The 13,272-nt window shown below is 35.6% G+C and overlaps 1 protein-coding gene across 9 annotated transcripts in view; it reads left to right on the forward strand.

The window, feature by feature from the left end:
• PAM (peptidylglycine alpha-amidating monooxygenase) overlaps positions 1–13,272 on the forward strand; it is a gene marked incomplete at its 3' end in the record, with an annotated part of 185,585 nt that overhangs the window by 101,628 nt on the left and 70,685 nt on the right. For 8 of the 9 annotated variants that reach the window (XM_084234220.1, XM_084234221.1, XM_084234222.1 and 5 more), the window contains 5 exons: positions 7,552–7,600; positions 8,086–8,153; positions 9,367–9,447; positions 9,999–10,075; positions 12,142–12,245. In XM_084234220.1, the coding sequence (XP_084090346.1) occupies positions 7,552–7,600; positions 8,086–8,153; positions 9,367–9,447; positions 9,999–10,075; positions 12,142–12,245 (379 nt within the window). The remainder of the gene's footprint in view (positions 1–7,551; positions 7,601–8,085; positions 8,154–9,366; positions 9,448–9,998; positions 10,076–12,141; positions 12,246–13,272) is intronic. The other variant, XM_084234226.1, reaches the window with a different exon arrangement.

Below are 13,272 nucleotides of genomic sequence, written 5' to 3' on the forward strand. Positions count from 1 at the left end.
ATATCCTTGTGTTCTTTTTCCCCCTTTCTTCTATTCCTGTAGTTATTAGTTGGAAAAATTTGATATGCTTCAGTTTCTTCAATTAAAAAATTATGACTATAACCAATGTCTCTTTTCTATGGTTATGAATATAGAAGAACTATGACTGTGAAGATATTCTTTTAAAATTAAAATATTCAGGTGATGAATTTTTGTAATCTCCCAATAAAAAAGTAGTGATAATAATAACTAACATTGAAAATTACCTATGCTCTGAATAGAGTGCCATATACTTTATATAGACTATCTTGTTTATAGTCTAGTTAGAGTGTCTTTTTTTTAAAGATTTATTTATTTATGCATACAAGAACTGGGGTACAGGCCAGGGGTGTGGGGGGTAAGAGGACTCACCAGAGACAGAGCAGGGAACATAACAATCACTGTCTGAAATACATTGCTGAGGGGAGAAGCAGGTGAGTCAGGAGAAGTCTGCTGCACCATATGGGTAGCTCCCTCTCTGGCCGGGGATCAAACTCATGCTGCAGAGGTTGCAGACAACTTCACAGTGCTGTGCTTAACCCCTTGCACCACCAGGTAGACCCTAGTTAGAGTTTTGTAGTGGTGTCAATATTGATCATTAGTAATAATCTATCAAGTTTTAGGTAGACAACCTTGTAGATCCTACTTAGTTTAGACAAAGGAACTCAGTGATTACCTGCTTAAAAACTGATGATAATCTTATAAGACACTATGATCAAGTAACTGTGTGTGATTAAAATACACAGAATAATTTTAGACTTTCCACCCCATAGATCTATCATGTGGAAATATGAAATATATATGTTGAAATATAAATCAGAATAATCCACTTCCTAATTCTACATTTCGCTGACCAAATTCAATCGGATAATTTCACATTATTTCAGTTATTTGAATTATTACTGTTCCGATTTTTTTTAAGATTTATCTATTTATCTATCTATCTATTTAGTTAGTTAGTTATTTATACAAGCATTGGGTACAGTCAGAAGCACGGGAGGGTGAGAGAATTCACCAGAGCCGCCAGAGCAGGGAACAGAACAGGCAGACTGACTGAAATACACTGCTGAGGGGAGCAGCAGGTGGCACGAGAGGTCTGTGCGCCATGTGGGACCCTCGCCCAGCGGCCAGGGATCCAACTGGCGCTGCAGAGGCTGCGGGCAGCTTCCCAGCCCAGCGCTCAACTGCTGCACAACCAGGGGAGGCCCTCTGTTCTGATTTTTTTTAAGTGAGGTAACACTGGTTTACAACACTATCTAAGATGATGTAGGGAAATATGTTCATATCTCAGAGATATATCACTATACCATACCAACCATCAAACTGCCCATAATCATTTAACATAAATCATTGGGGGCCCATCTCCCCTTTGTTCCTGTTCCCCCTTTCCCTCTGGTAGCCTCAATTCTGCAGTCATGTTTCTAGGGTTTTTTTATTTGTTTGTTTGTTGTTGTTTAGTTTGTTAGTTCCTTTGTTTTGTTTCTCTGTACTGCACATACAAGTGAAACCATGTAATCTATTTGTCTTTTTTTCTGACTTATTTCACTTAATGTAATTCCTTCCACTTCCATCCATATTGTCACAAATGGCAAGAGTTCATCTTTTTTTTTATATAGCTGAATAGTATCCTATAGTGTATTCTATAGTATATTAGCACATCTTCTTAACCTGTGGCTCTGTCATTGGGCACTTAGGTTGTTTCCATAGTTTGGTTATTACAAATAGGTTAGTGAACCTAGTAGTGCATACATCTCTTTGAATTTAGTGTTTTATAGTCTTTGGGTTGATACCCAGGAGTGTAATTGCTCTATCATATGGTAAATCTATTTTTAATATTTTGAGGAACTTCTGTAGTGATCTTCATGGGGGCTGTACTAGTCTGCATTCCCACCAACAGTGTGAGGTTCCATTTTCTCCAATATCCTCTCCAACACTTGCGTTTCTGGTATTTTTAATATGGGTGTTTTCACAGATAGAATATGAGATGTCATTGTGGTTCCCATTAGCTTTTTCATGATGATAAATGATGATGAGCATTTTTTCATATGCCTCTTGGCTACCTGTAAGTCTTCTTTGGAGAAGTGTCTTTTTTAGCTCTTCTGCCCGCTTTTTGATTGGGTTATTTGTTTTCTTTTTTCTTTTTTTAAAGATTTATTTATTTATACATACAAGAAATGGGGTACAGGCCAGAGTTTTTTTGGGGGGTAATAGGACTCACCAGAGGCAGAGCGGAGAACAGAACAGGCAGATCGACCAAAATACACTGCTGAGGGGAGCAGCAGGTGAGTCAGGAGAGGTCTGCTGCGCCATGTGGGTCACCTCACTGGCTGGGGATTGAATTAGTGCTGCAGTGCTGTGGTGAGCTTCATAGGTTGTGTCTTAACCCCTTGCGCCACCATGGAGGCCCTATTTATTTTCTTTTTGTTGAGTTGAATGAGTTCTTCGTAGGTCTTGGAAATTTGTTCCTTGTCAGATGTGTGTTATACAAATACTTTCTCCCATCATTAAGGTGTCTTTGTTTTAATAATAGCTATTTTCACTATATGGTAGATTTTTAATTTGATGCAGTCCCATTTGTTTATTTTACCTTTTGTTTTCCTTACCATTAGAGTGGAGTCCCCAAAGACATCACTGAAGTCAATGTTGTGGAGTAATTTGCCTATGTTTTCTTCTATGTACTTTATGACTTCTGGTCTTGCATCCAAATCTTTAATTCATTTTGAGCTAATTTTTATGTATGTTGTAAAATAGATGACTAGTTTCATTTTTCTGCATGTAACTGTCCAGTTAGTATACCACCATTTGTTGAAGAGACTTTCCTTTCTCTATTGCATACTCCCCCTTGGTTATAGATTAAGTGCCCATTTACATATGTGCTTATTTCTGGGCTCTCAATTCTGCTTCATTGGTCTGAGTGTCTATTTGTATTCCATATTTTGATTAGTTTATGTTTTGATTGCTTTAGACTTTTAGCATAGTTTGAATGGAGCATGATACTTCCATTCCTCCTCTTTGTTGCCAAATACTGCTTTGGCTATTTGGGATCTCTCATGGTTCTATATAAATTTCAGTGATGTTTGCTCTATGTAGTTAGCATTCCATTGCAACTTTGATAAGGATTGTGTTGACTGTGTATTGCTTTCGGTAAAATGGACATTTCAATAATGTTAATTCTTCCAGTCTTTGAACATGGAATATCTTTTCATTTCCTTGTATCTTCATCTGTCTCTTTTAACAATGTCTTAAACTTATTGTGGAATAGATCTTTTCACCTTTTACTGGATTTTTTTCCTGGGTGTTTAGTACTTTTTGATGCTACTGTAGATATGATTGTCTTCTTGACTTCTTTCTCTTCAAGTTCATTATTTGCATTTAGGAAGGCAACATACTTTTGAATGTTGACTTAGTTTATAGTACTGATTTATTGTTTCTAACAGTTTTTTAGTGGAGCATTTACGGTTTTCTATGTATACTATCATGTCACCTGCAAATAGAATATCATGATTTCTGTCTTGTGTTAAAGTTTCTAATTCTGTTGTTCTCTGCCCTCTTACTTCCATTCTATTTTTTTTAATTAAAGTCTTCTTTGTTTTTTTTTTAAAGATTTATTTATTTATGCATACAAGAGCTGGGGTACAGGTCAGAGATGCAGTGGGTGAGAGGACTCACCAGAGACACAGTGGGGAGCAGAACAGGCAGACTGACTGAAATACACTACTGAGGGAAGCAGCAGGCGAGACAGGAGAGGTCGCTTCGCCATATGGGTTGCTCCCTGGCCGGCCAGGGATTGAACTCATGCTGCAGAGGCTGCGGATTGCTTCATAGTGCGGTGCTTAACCCCTTGCACCACCAGGGAGGCCCCTTACTTCCATTTTAAACATAGAATATATCTGTCCCAACTTTTTCAGCCAGCATATCATTTTGGTGTTCTGAATTCATTTCCTGTACATTTCTTAACTATCTCAGTTCTGCTTTTGTTTTTTCATTTTATGTGGCAAAATATTATCAGAACACTGATGTATTTCTTTGTGATAATAAGCATTTTAAAGTATCATCCATTTTTATGATGATGCATGGCAGAGACAGATTCATGTATAGCCTAGTGAATTGAAATGAATTAATTCTTGTGATCCAAGCTCTGTGTTACAATGGAAGGGCAGACAAAGTCACAGCATGCTGGAAATCATCAGTGAAATATGCAAAACTAGTTGAAGTTTCTACATTTACCAAAAGTAAGATCAGCATAGAGGTTATGGAAATAATAATATATCACTGTGACAAGGATCACACTGGAGTTAAAAGGTCATGATCTTTACACCAAACATTAGGCTGAAATATGCTTCTCTCCAAAGTTGCCACTTGCTCTAGAAATAGCTGTAGATCCAGAAGCCCTTCCCAACCCCAGGGCACCTTTTTTTTAGAAGTTCAAGGTGTTCCCACAGGAACTTCTCATTGTATGTATAAGAAAGCACGTGGGCTCTTCAGGTCAAACTGTAGAAACTTGTATAGGAAGAGATCACTATCCTTCGAAGTAATAGAAAGCGAATTTGAAATGATGTATGAATTCTAATAGACTTTCATGATGTAAAATTTGTATGTAAATATGCTTTATTATGTATTAACTTTGAGATAACTTGTAGAATTTTGTTCAATTAATATGTCATTGCTAAAATGTGCATTTATTCATTAAAATAACAAAATTTCTTAAAGTTATACAGTTAGAATTGTAACTTGAGCAATCTATGGTTAAATAGTGATGATAAAGTGTTATCCATAATTTAAAGCATAATATCTGTGTGATCACATACACACAGCTAAGATTTCAGAAATGCCTGTTCTTGATGATTCAGTGAGTTAAATTGACTAATATTATGTAAACAAATTCCTTGGCCATTGTAGAGATTAGTATGATTTTTAATCTCTTCAATAATTTTCCTTCTATTTTGATTTGTGGAGCTTTTTGTAAAACAGACAAGACTGCTACTTTATTATTTTTTTTTTTATATAGAGGCATGCTTTATTTATTTGTTTGCTGGTTTGTTTTGTTTATACATGCACTGGGCACAGTCAGAAGCGCGGGAGGGTGAGAGAATTCACCAGAGCCAGAGCGGGGAGCAGAGCAGGCAGAAGGACCGAAGTACACTGCTGAGGGGAGCAGCGGGCGGCAGGAGAGGTCTGCACGCCATGTGGGACCCTCCTCAGGTGGCCGGGGAGCAGCCGGGGATCGAACCGGCGCCGCAGAGGTCGCCGGCAGCTTCGCAACCCAGCGCTCAACCGCTGCGCCACCGGGGAGGCCCAAGACTTCTACTTTAGATCTGTGTATATTTGTCAGTCCTCTACCCATATAAGATTTACATTCTAAAAACCAAACTTTGAGTCTCTAGAATCTATATTTCCCTAAAACCATCATGTTACTATATGTAAGTCAGAAGTTCAGTATTTTTTCCCCACAGAATGTGTTGATCATCTCATTTTACCACTTGAAATTTTAGCTGTTTATTATATCCCTGACATTCTTAGAGGATCTGGCATGTCAGTAAACATGTAAGATCAAAAGAAAATCTAGAACTGTCTTTGCTTGAATGGCCAGAATGTGCCTCACTCTTAAAACCCTAAATAGAAAGCAAATAAATAACAATCAACTAATAATAAGTGTGATTTAAAATGGAGAAAACTTTAAGTGTGGTTATAAAATGCCTTCAGATTAAAAACTTGTTTCTGATTTATTTTTTGTTGTTTTCTTTGAATAAAAAGACAATTGTTACATTATCTAACAGGAAAATGCATTGTTGGATTACACTGGGCAATAGGTATATGTTATAATTAGCGGTATCCCTGCTACTCTTAATTTGGTGACACATATCAGCTTTGATGATAGACTTCCTCAGTAGTCCCTTAAATGTATTAATATTTTTATTAATTTCTCCAATTTAGCTGTTTAAAGTCATAGTAAAGATTATCAGTCAAGTTGGATATCAAAATGTGATTCATTTGATGTTTTCAATACAAAGATGTAATGAAAAACCAAACAACAGTTCCTCCCTGGTGGCGCAAGGGGTTAAGACAAAACCTATGAAGCTATCCATAGCCACTGCAGCATGAATTCGATCCCTGGCCAGGGAGCTACCCACTTGGCACAGCAGACCTCTCCTAACTCACCCACTGCTCCCCTCAGCAGTGTATTTCAGACAGTCCGCCTGTTCTAAAATCAACTTAGCTAATTAGGTGTCTCTGGAGTTCAGAATAAATCTGGCATGAGTGGATGATATTCTTTCCACCATTTTTTTTTACTAGGAAAGATATCTGTGTAATTCTGAGTCAAGTCAATTCTAACCATTGTGAAAGTATTACAGACTAAGAATATTTACTACATCTTATGCAGGACATTTAGGAAACCTTGTTCTCAAAAACTAGGTATTTTTTAATGGATGAAAATAGTGCCCAATTACCCTTTTCATATTTAAACGCATAAACAAATTCAAAATAAACTTGTGATGGCTGTTATCATTGTTACTGTTTTTATTATTACTATTTTTATTATTACTATTTCCTCCTTACATCATTAAAACTCAGTTGAAATTATGCAAAGAAAGAACTCTCTGAAATTATTATGAATATATCACTTCACTGAAATTGATTTAGGAGATTGACTATAGATCCCTTTTCTAAAATTAACAAAGACTGGGCCTCCCCGGTGGCGCAGCGGTTGAGCGCTGGGCTGCGAAGCTGCACGTAGCCTCTGCAGCGCTGGTTCGATCCCCGGCCACCGGCGAGGGTCCCACATGGCATGCAGACCTCTACTGCCACCCGTTGCTCCCCTCAGCAGTGTACTTCATGAGTCTGCCTGTTCTGCTCCCCACTCTGGCTCTGGTGAATTCTCTCACCCTCCCATGCTTCTGACTGTACCCAGTGCTTGTATAAATAAAATAAATAAATCTTTAAAAAAATAAATTAAATTAACAAAGACCAAAAAAATCCAATTGATTATTTATAAAATGTTTATTTATATTAAAAGAAAATATAAAAACTGAGACATAAAATTTTGTAATTACTTAGAATAAAATTAAAGGAATTTATCATATCCAGAATAGAAGGAATGAGTAAGTCAACGCTTGAGCTCTCAGGGAGATAGTTTCAGTAGAAGTGAAAATTTGCATGATTGATCAAAATTTCTTATTTCTATTTGGAAAGGCAAGAGAAAAGGGAAGGGAGTTTTATAAAAGATCTCTGAAGTATCCATGCCAAAGGTGAAGAGACTCCCAGTGTTTCTGATTAGTACCTAGAACATGTATAAGAAAGCAAATGACTGGGCATTTTGATGATTCAAGGAAACACTATAGACTGCTTGAAATGATCACTGTTGTTGTTTTGTGAGATTTTGGAGATCAAATGCAGATTAACAAAGAGGAAAGTTCTCTGTGAACTATAAAACACCATACAAATGAAACAAAATTTTTGCTATTAAATTATATATTACTTTCAAATCTGTTTTTCACATTTTCTTTTTTAAGATTTGTATTTGTTGTTTTTCAGATAATCACAAGGATTGTTCTGGTGTGTCCTTACACCTCACACGTGTACCGTAAGTACTCCTAATTATCCTACCCTGAATGACAACTTTCAAGTTTTGAGAACTTAAAAGTGGGAAATACACTGGATTAAATATCTATTACTGTATAACAAATTTCCCTAAACTTAGTGGCCTAAAATGACAACTATTTAGTGTCTCAGGGATCTGAGCACAGATTAGCTGGGTTCTGGGGTGTCACATAAAGGCTGCAGTTGAGTCTCCAATGGGAAGGTACCTCTTCCAGTATCACTCACAATGGCTATTGGCAGGATTCTGGTCCTTGCTGCCTTCTGCATTCCAGAGAAATGTGTAATTAGCTATTTACCCAAGAAAATAATTTCAATGAAAAAATAAATAGTCCATCTCTTTTTCCATATTATTTTAATTTTGGCACAAAATGTATCATTTAGAACAATGTATTAATGTGTATCTTATTGATCCAAGTTAATAGTGTTGACTTTTCAAATTGTTGAGATGAATATTACTGTTTCCTGCAGACAACCTTTAATTGCTGGCATGTACCTTATGATGTCTGTTGACACTGTAATACCAGCAGGAGAAAAAGGTAAGTAATGACCTTCATAATGTATTATTGAGCAGTGAGTACATTGAGTAATAAACTTCACTATCTAATGTATAAGAATAGATTTACAGTATCCTTTTTTAATAAACTTTTTAAGTGGTGATGTTTTTGAATTCCTGAAAAATAAACTAATTCTTTATTATCCTAGGATTTTAAATCAGTTTTTTTTTTAATTATACCAAATCAGTGGTTTGTTTTTTTCATTCTTTTCTTTTTTTTTTCCCCCATTCTTTTCTTAAGATGCTAAGAATTGAGACCCGTGGGTCGGTAGTAGGTTATGTAAGTAAAAGAATAATTTTTTATTTAAGGTTTATTTTAGAGTAAGAATATTTTGCAAATCAGTCAACCATTCTTTGATGTCAAAGACAAACTACACAGCATATTGTGGAATCAACAACTACAGAGAATACCAGATTCAAGATGATGAAACCCACAGCCCAACACTGACTCAGTCTTTGAATCTATATGTACTAAGCTTATTTTTCCCCATTTTGTAAAATGGTTAACAACAGCTGTCTCTCCTACATTTATAAAAACTGTTGGAATAATTATATTATTTATCAATCATTCAAATCTTTTCATTTTTTTTATAGGGAATCTCTTTAAGTTATCACCCATTTGGTCTCATTGTAACTGTTCATTCTCTTATTATAATATATAACCTAACATGTTATAAACATACTTATAACATTTATTATAACCATGTGTTAGACCTTCAGAATGGAAAAGTATATGCAATGGTTCCTTCTCAAGAGAAACTGTCGATCTGGCTATTTTAGGTGTTTGCAATCAATTTTCAAAAATCCTTTTGTTCTAGTAAAATAAAACCCAATTTTAAGCTTTTTCAACTCCATAAACTTCATATGATAAAGGTAACAAATTAAATTCATAAGATAAAGATAACAAAGGTAACAAGTATGATAAAGATAAACTAAATTCAGTGCACTGACAGTATTTTGACTCTGGTCATTTAGTTTATGAATGAAATAAAAATGTCAAGGCCGGAGTTCTTAACTCATTTCAGAAAAGTGGCTGGACCCCTTAAGTGCTTATATCTGAAGAATACATGAGTGTGTGTTTATTTATAAGAGATTTCCCATGCCTACCATCTTGTGAATAACCTACCATACTTTTAGACAAGAATGTTATTTTTCAGTTGAATAGTGACATTTTTTCCTCTTTTCATTTCTGACAGTAGTGAATTCTGACATATCCTGCCATTATAAAAAGTATCCAATGCATGTCTTTGCCTATAGAGTTCACACTCACCATTTAGGTAAGAACCTTAAGCTATATGTTAAATTACAGATGTTTACTATTGTGCTAATGTTTACTATAATGCTATACAGGTAAAATGTAAATTATGTTTGACCTTAAAATCTGTATTTTTAGAAAAGATTTGTTTTTATTTATTTATGCATACAAGAACTGGGGTGTAGGCTAGAGGTAGGAGGAGTGGGGGTAAGAGGATTTACAAGAGACAGAGTGGGGAGAAAGACAGGTAAATCTACTGAAATACACTGCTTAGGGGAGCAGCAGGGAAGACATGTTGCGCCAGGTGGGTTAGCTTCTTGTCTGGGAATTGAACTCAAGCCATCGCAGTGATAACACTAAGACTTAAGCCCTAGGCCTCCAGGGAGGCCCCTCAAGCCTGTCGTAATGAAAAGAATTCTATGCTTATCATTGACATTGTGTATGTATTTGATTAAAATACCTGGCATTTTGGGTTCTGAAAATGTTTAGATTTTATTTTGAAATAAAAATAATAAAAATAATTCATTTTTCTAGTACCTTTTATGTTATATAATTATATTTTTTGCTCATCAGGTAAGGTGGTAAGTGGATACAGAGTCAGAAATGGACAGTGGTCACTGATTGGACGCCAGAGCCCCCAGCTGCCCCAGGTGAGAATTATTTTTTAATTTTTTAATTTCCCTACCACCACCTTTCCTTGTGTCCCCTTTCTCTTTCCACCTCCCTCACTCTTAACCTCTGAACCCTCAGGATGTTTGTTGATGTCAAGTAGTTTATGTGTTATTGAACTGCCCAATGTTTGTTTTCATGATTCTAATTTGCTTTGCCTTGCTGCTTATATTTTTTTTTTCAAATTCCCTTCATCTTGTTAAAAATGGCTGCATTTTTCTTTTTTCTGCCTGTGTAATATTCTGTGGTATATATGTGCCACATCTATGTGACCCGTTCATCTTTTGAAGAAGATATCCTCTGCCTGTTAGGACTTCTGTGTTCTAGTTATTACTAATCATGCTGTGACTATTGTAGAATATAAGGGTTTTTTGTTTATGGCTTCATATTCTAGGGATATATTCCTGGGATTGCCTGGTTATATGATACTTCTACTTTAAAATTTTTAAGATAAATCCAGATTTCTTTCCATAATGGTTGTACCAATTCACATTCCCACCATCATTGTAACAGGGTTTCTCTTTCTCTGCATCCTCGGCATTACTTCGTGCTGGTGGCCTTTTTATTATGTGTTGTTCTCATCGTTATGAGGTGGTATCTCATTGTAATAAAATCTGCATCTGTCTAATTAGTAATGACAGGAACATTTTTTCTTATGCCTTTTGGCCTTCTGAATATCCTTTTTAGTGACTTGTCTATTCATATCTTCTGTTAATTTATTAATCAGGTTATATTTTTTTGAGTTTTTTATATATATCTTGGATATTAATCCTTTGTCAGTTATATATCGTGTAAATATTTTTCCCATTCAGTAGTGGTCTATTTAATCATCCTGTATTTTCTTTTGCTATGTAGAAGTCTTTTAACTTGAGGTAATCTAAATTATTTATTTTGTTTTTAATTCCCTTGCTTTAGATGTTGTCATCAAAAACATCTTTGTTGTTGATATCATGCATCACCAATGTTTCTTCTGTGTATTTTCACGTTACTGATGTTACATCTAAATCTTCAATCCATTTGGTTATTTTTGTGTATGGTGTTAGCAAGTAATCCAATTTCATTCCAGTGCCATTTATTAAAGGTTGTCTTTTCTCCCATTTTATGGACATGGATTTTTATCATATATGATGGTAGATGCGTGGATTTATTTCTGGACTTTGATTCTGTTCCATTGGTCTTTGTATAATTTTTGTGCCAATACCATATAGTTTTCAGTACTGTTGTTTCATAGTAATACTTGAAGTCAGATAACATAATTTCGTTTCTCTCTTTTTTTCTTAAGGTTTTACAATTTGAGATCTTTTGTGGTTGCATATAAATTTCAATATTTCTTGTTCAGTTTCTTTGAAAATATTGTTGGGATTTTGACATTGCTGGGTGCCTGCTCGTGCACCTCCTTATCTAGTGCAGTTCTGGATCTTAGGAACCTGATGACATTGGCCTGTGCAGAGTCAGTAGCTGGAGGGGGCTCAGTGCTGCAGCCATTCCTCCCTTTCATGACTTGTTCTGCTTCCTTATGACTTTCAACAAAGTTCAGTTAGAGTTTTTCCTACCTCTTTCAGTAGGGTTAATGCTCCTATTATATATGTTGATGATCGTTTTTCCCTCAAGGGGTTTTGTCTTTGTTTTGCATCCAATGTATGTGTGTCTGGAGTAGGCAAGCCCAGCCTTCTATGCTGCCATCTTGCTTGTCTCCCCAAGTTAGTTTAATAGTGAAAGAAAAAAAATAATAATGGACAGATAGTAACAGATAGTAAAGATATTAATATAATCCTTGCAAATTTCTCTAGAATCTAAACATCTCTAAATCTACCTTTACTGTTATCTAAATTGTTTGTGATCTCCTTTTTCTTTTTAAACAGATTTCAACTTGGTTTCCTTATCAGTTACTATGTTCTAAACATGATGGTGAAATATGTGTGTGTGTGTGTGTGTGTGTGTCTTCATTCTCTCTACTCAGAATGCTCAAAGGCTCATGTTATTAAAGCATGTACTTCTGGGTTTTCCTGGAAATTGTAATAAATCATTGTATTTGTTTTCTTGTTAGGCTTTCTATCCCGTGGAACACCCAGTAGATGTTAGTTTTGGTGATATACTGGCAGCCAGATGTGTATTCACTGGTGAAGGAAGGACAGAAGCCACACGTATTGGGTATGATTCTGGAAATTTCACTATTTAAAAAAAAATTATTGGTGTAGAACATGATTATAGGTGACATTTATCTTTGTGAATTGTGAATAAATTATACATTTTCCCTCTATAACAAACTGTTAAAGCAAACTATTACAGCATTTTATCCTTTTAAAACTGACTGATTTGGATAAACTTCAGAAAATGTGCTTATCTTTCCATGTTGCTTTTCTTTCTGCTTATTCAAGAACTCCAGTATCACACCTCATATTATAGTTACCACATAGTGTATATTACTTCCCTAGACTCATTTTTATGAAGAAAAACCTAGTGATTATGAACTTTTGTTCACAAGTGTTTCTTTTGGTCTATATTCAAATTTGAGCAAATCTTTCAGTTCTGTATGTAATGGTGCTCATTAATTACTCACAACCATAATTTTCCCTGCCTGTTAATATTTCTGTGTATTCAGCATTTCTCAGTTGTTCAGTTGTTAGTCCATAGAATACTTTTGGCACTTATACAAAAGAGAATGCTGGACTTTTAAAGCATTTTCAAATAACTGAGCGTTTTTGAAATGAGTTTATTTTATAACACTCAGTAAAATTTTCAGAGCACTATGGAATGTTTCAAAAAAGGTTTGCCTAAATTGAAAATGAAAGATAAAAGCTGTTGTCATGTGTGGGATTTTTTTTTTTTTGTCAGAAAGGACCCAGTGAACCTTCTTTCCATATTAACCAGGTTATAAACATTTTTTTAAAAGATTTGTCTCTATTTATTTATGCATACAAGAACAAGAGTGTAAGCCAGAGGTATGGAGGGTGAGAGGATTCACCAGAGACAGAGTGGGGAGTAGAACAGGTGGATCTACTGAAATACACTGCTGAGGGGAGCAGCGGATGAGACAGGAGATGTCTGCTGTGCCATGTGGGTTAGCTCCCTGGCCGGGGATCAATCTCAGGCCACAGTGGCTGGTGATAGCTTGAGAGCACTGAGATTTTAACCCCTCCACCAACAGGAAGGCCCCCAGGTCATGAACTATTTGCTG

The sequence above is a fragment of the Talpa europaea genome (assembly GCF_964194135.1).
Source record: "Talpa europaea genome assembly, chromosome: 5".
Taxonomy (NCBI): domain Eukaryota; kingdom Metazoa; phylum Chordata; class Mammalia; order Eulipotyphla; family Talpidae; genus Talpa; species Talpa europaea.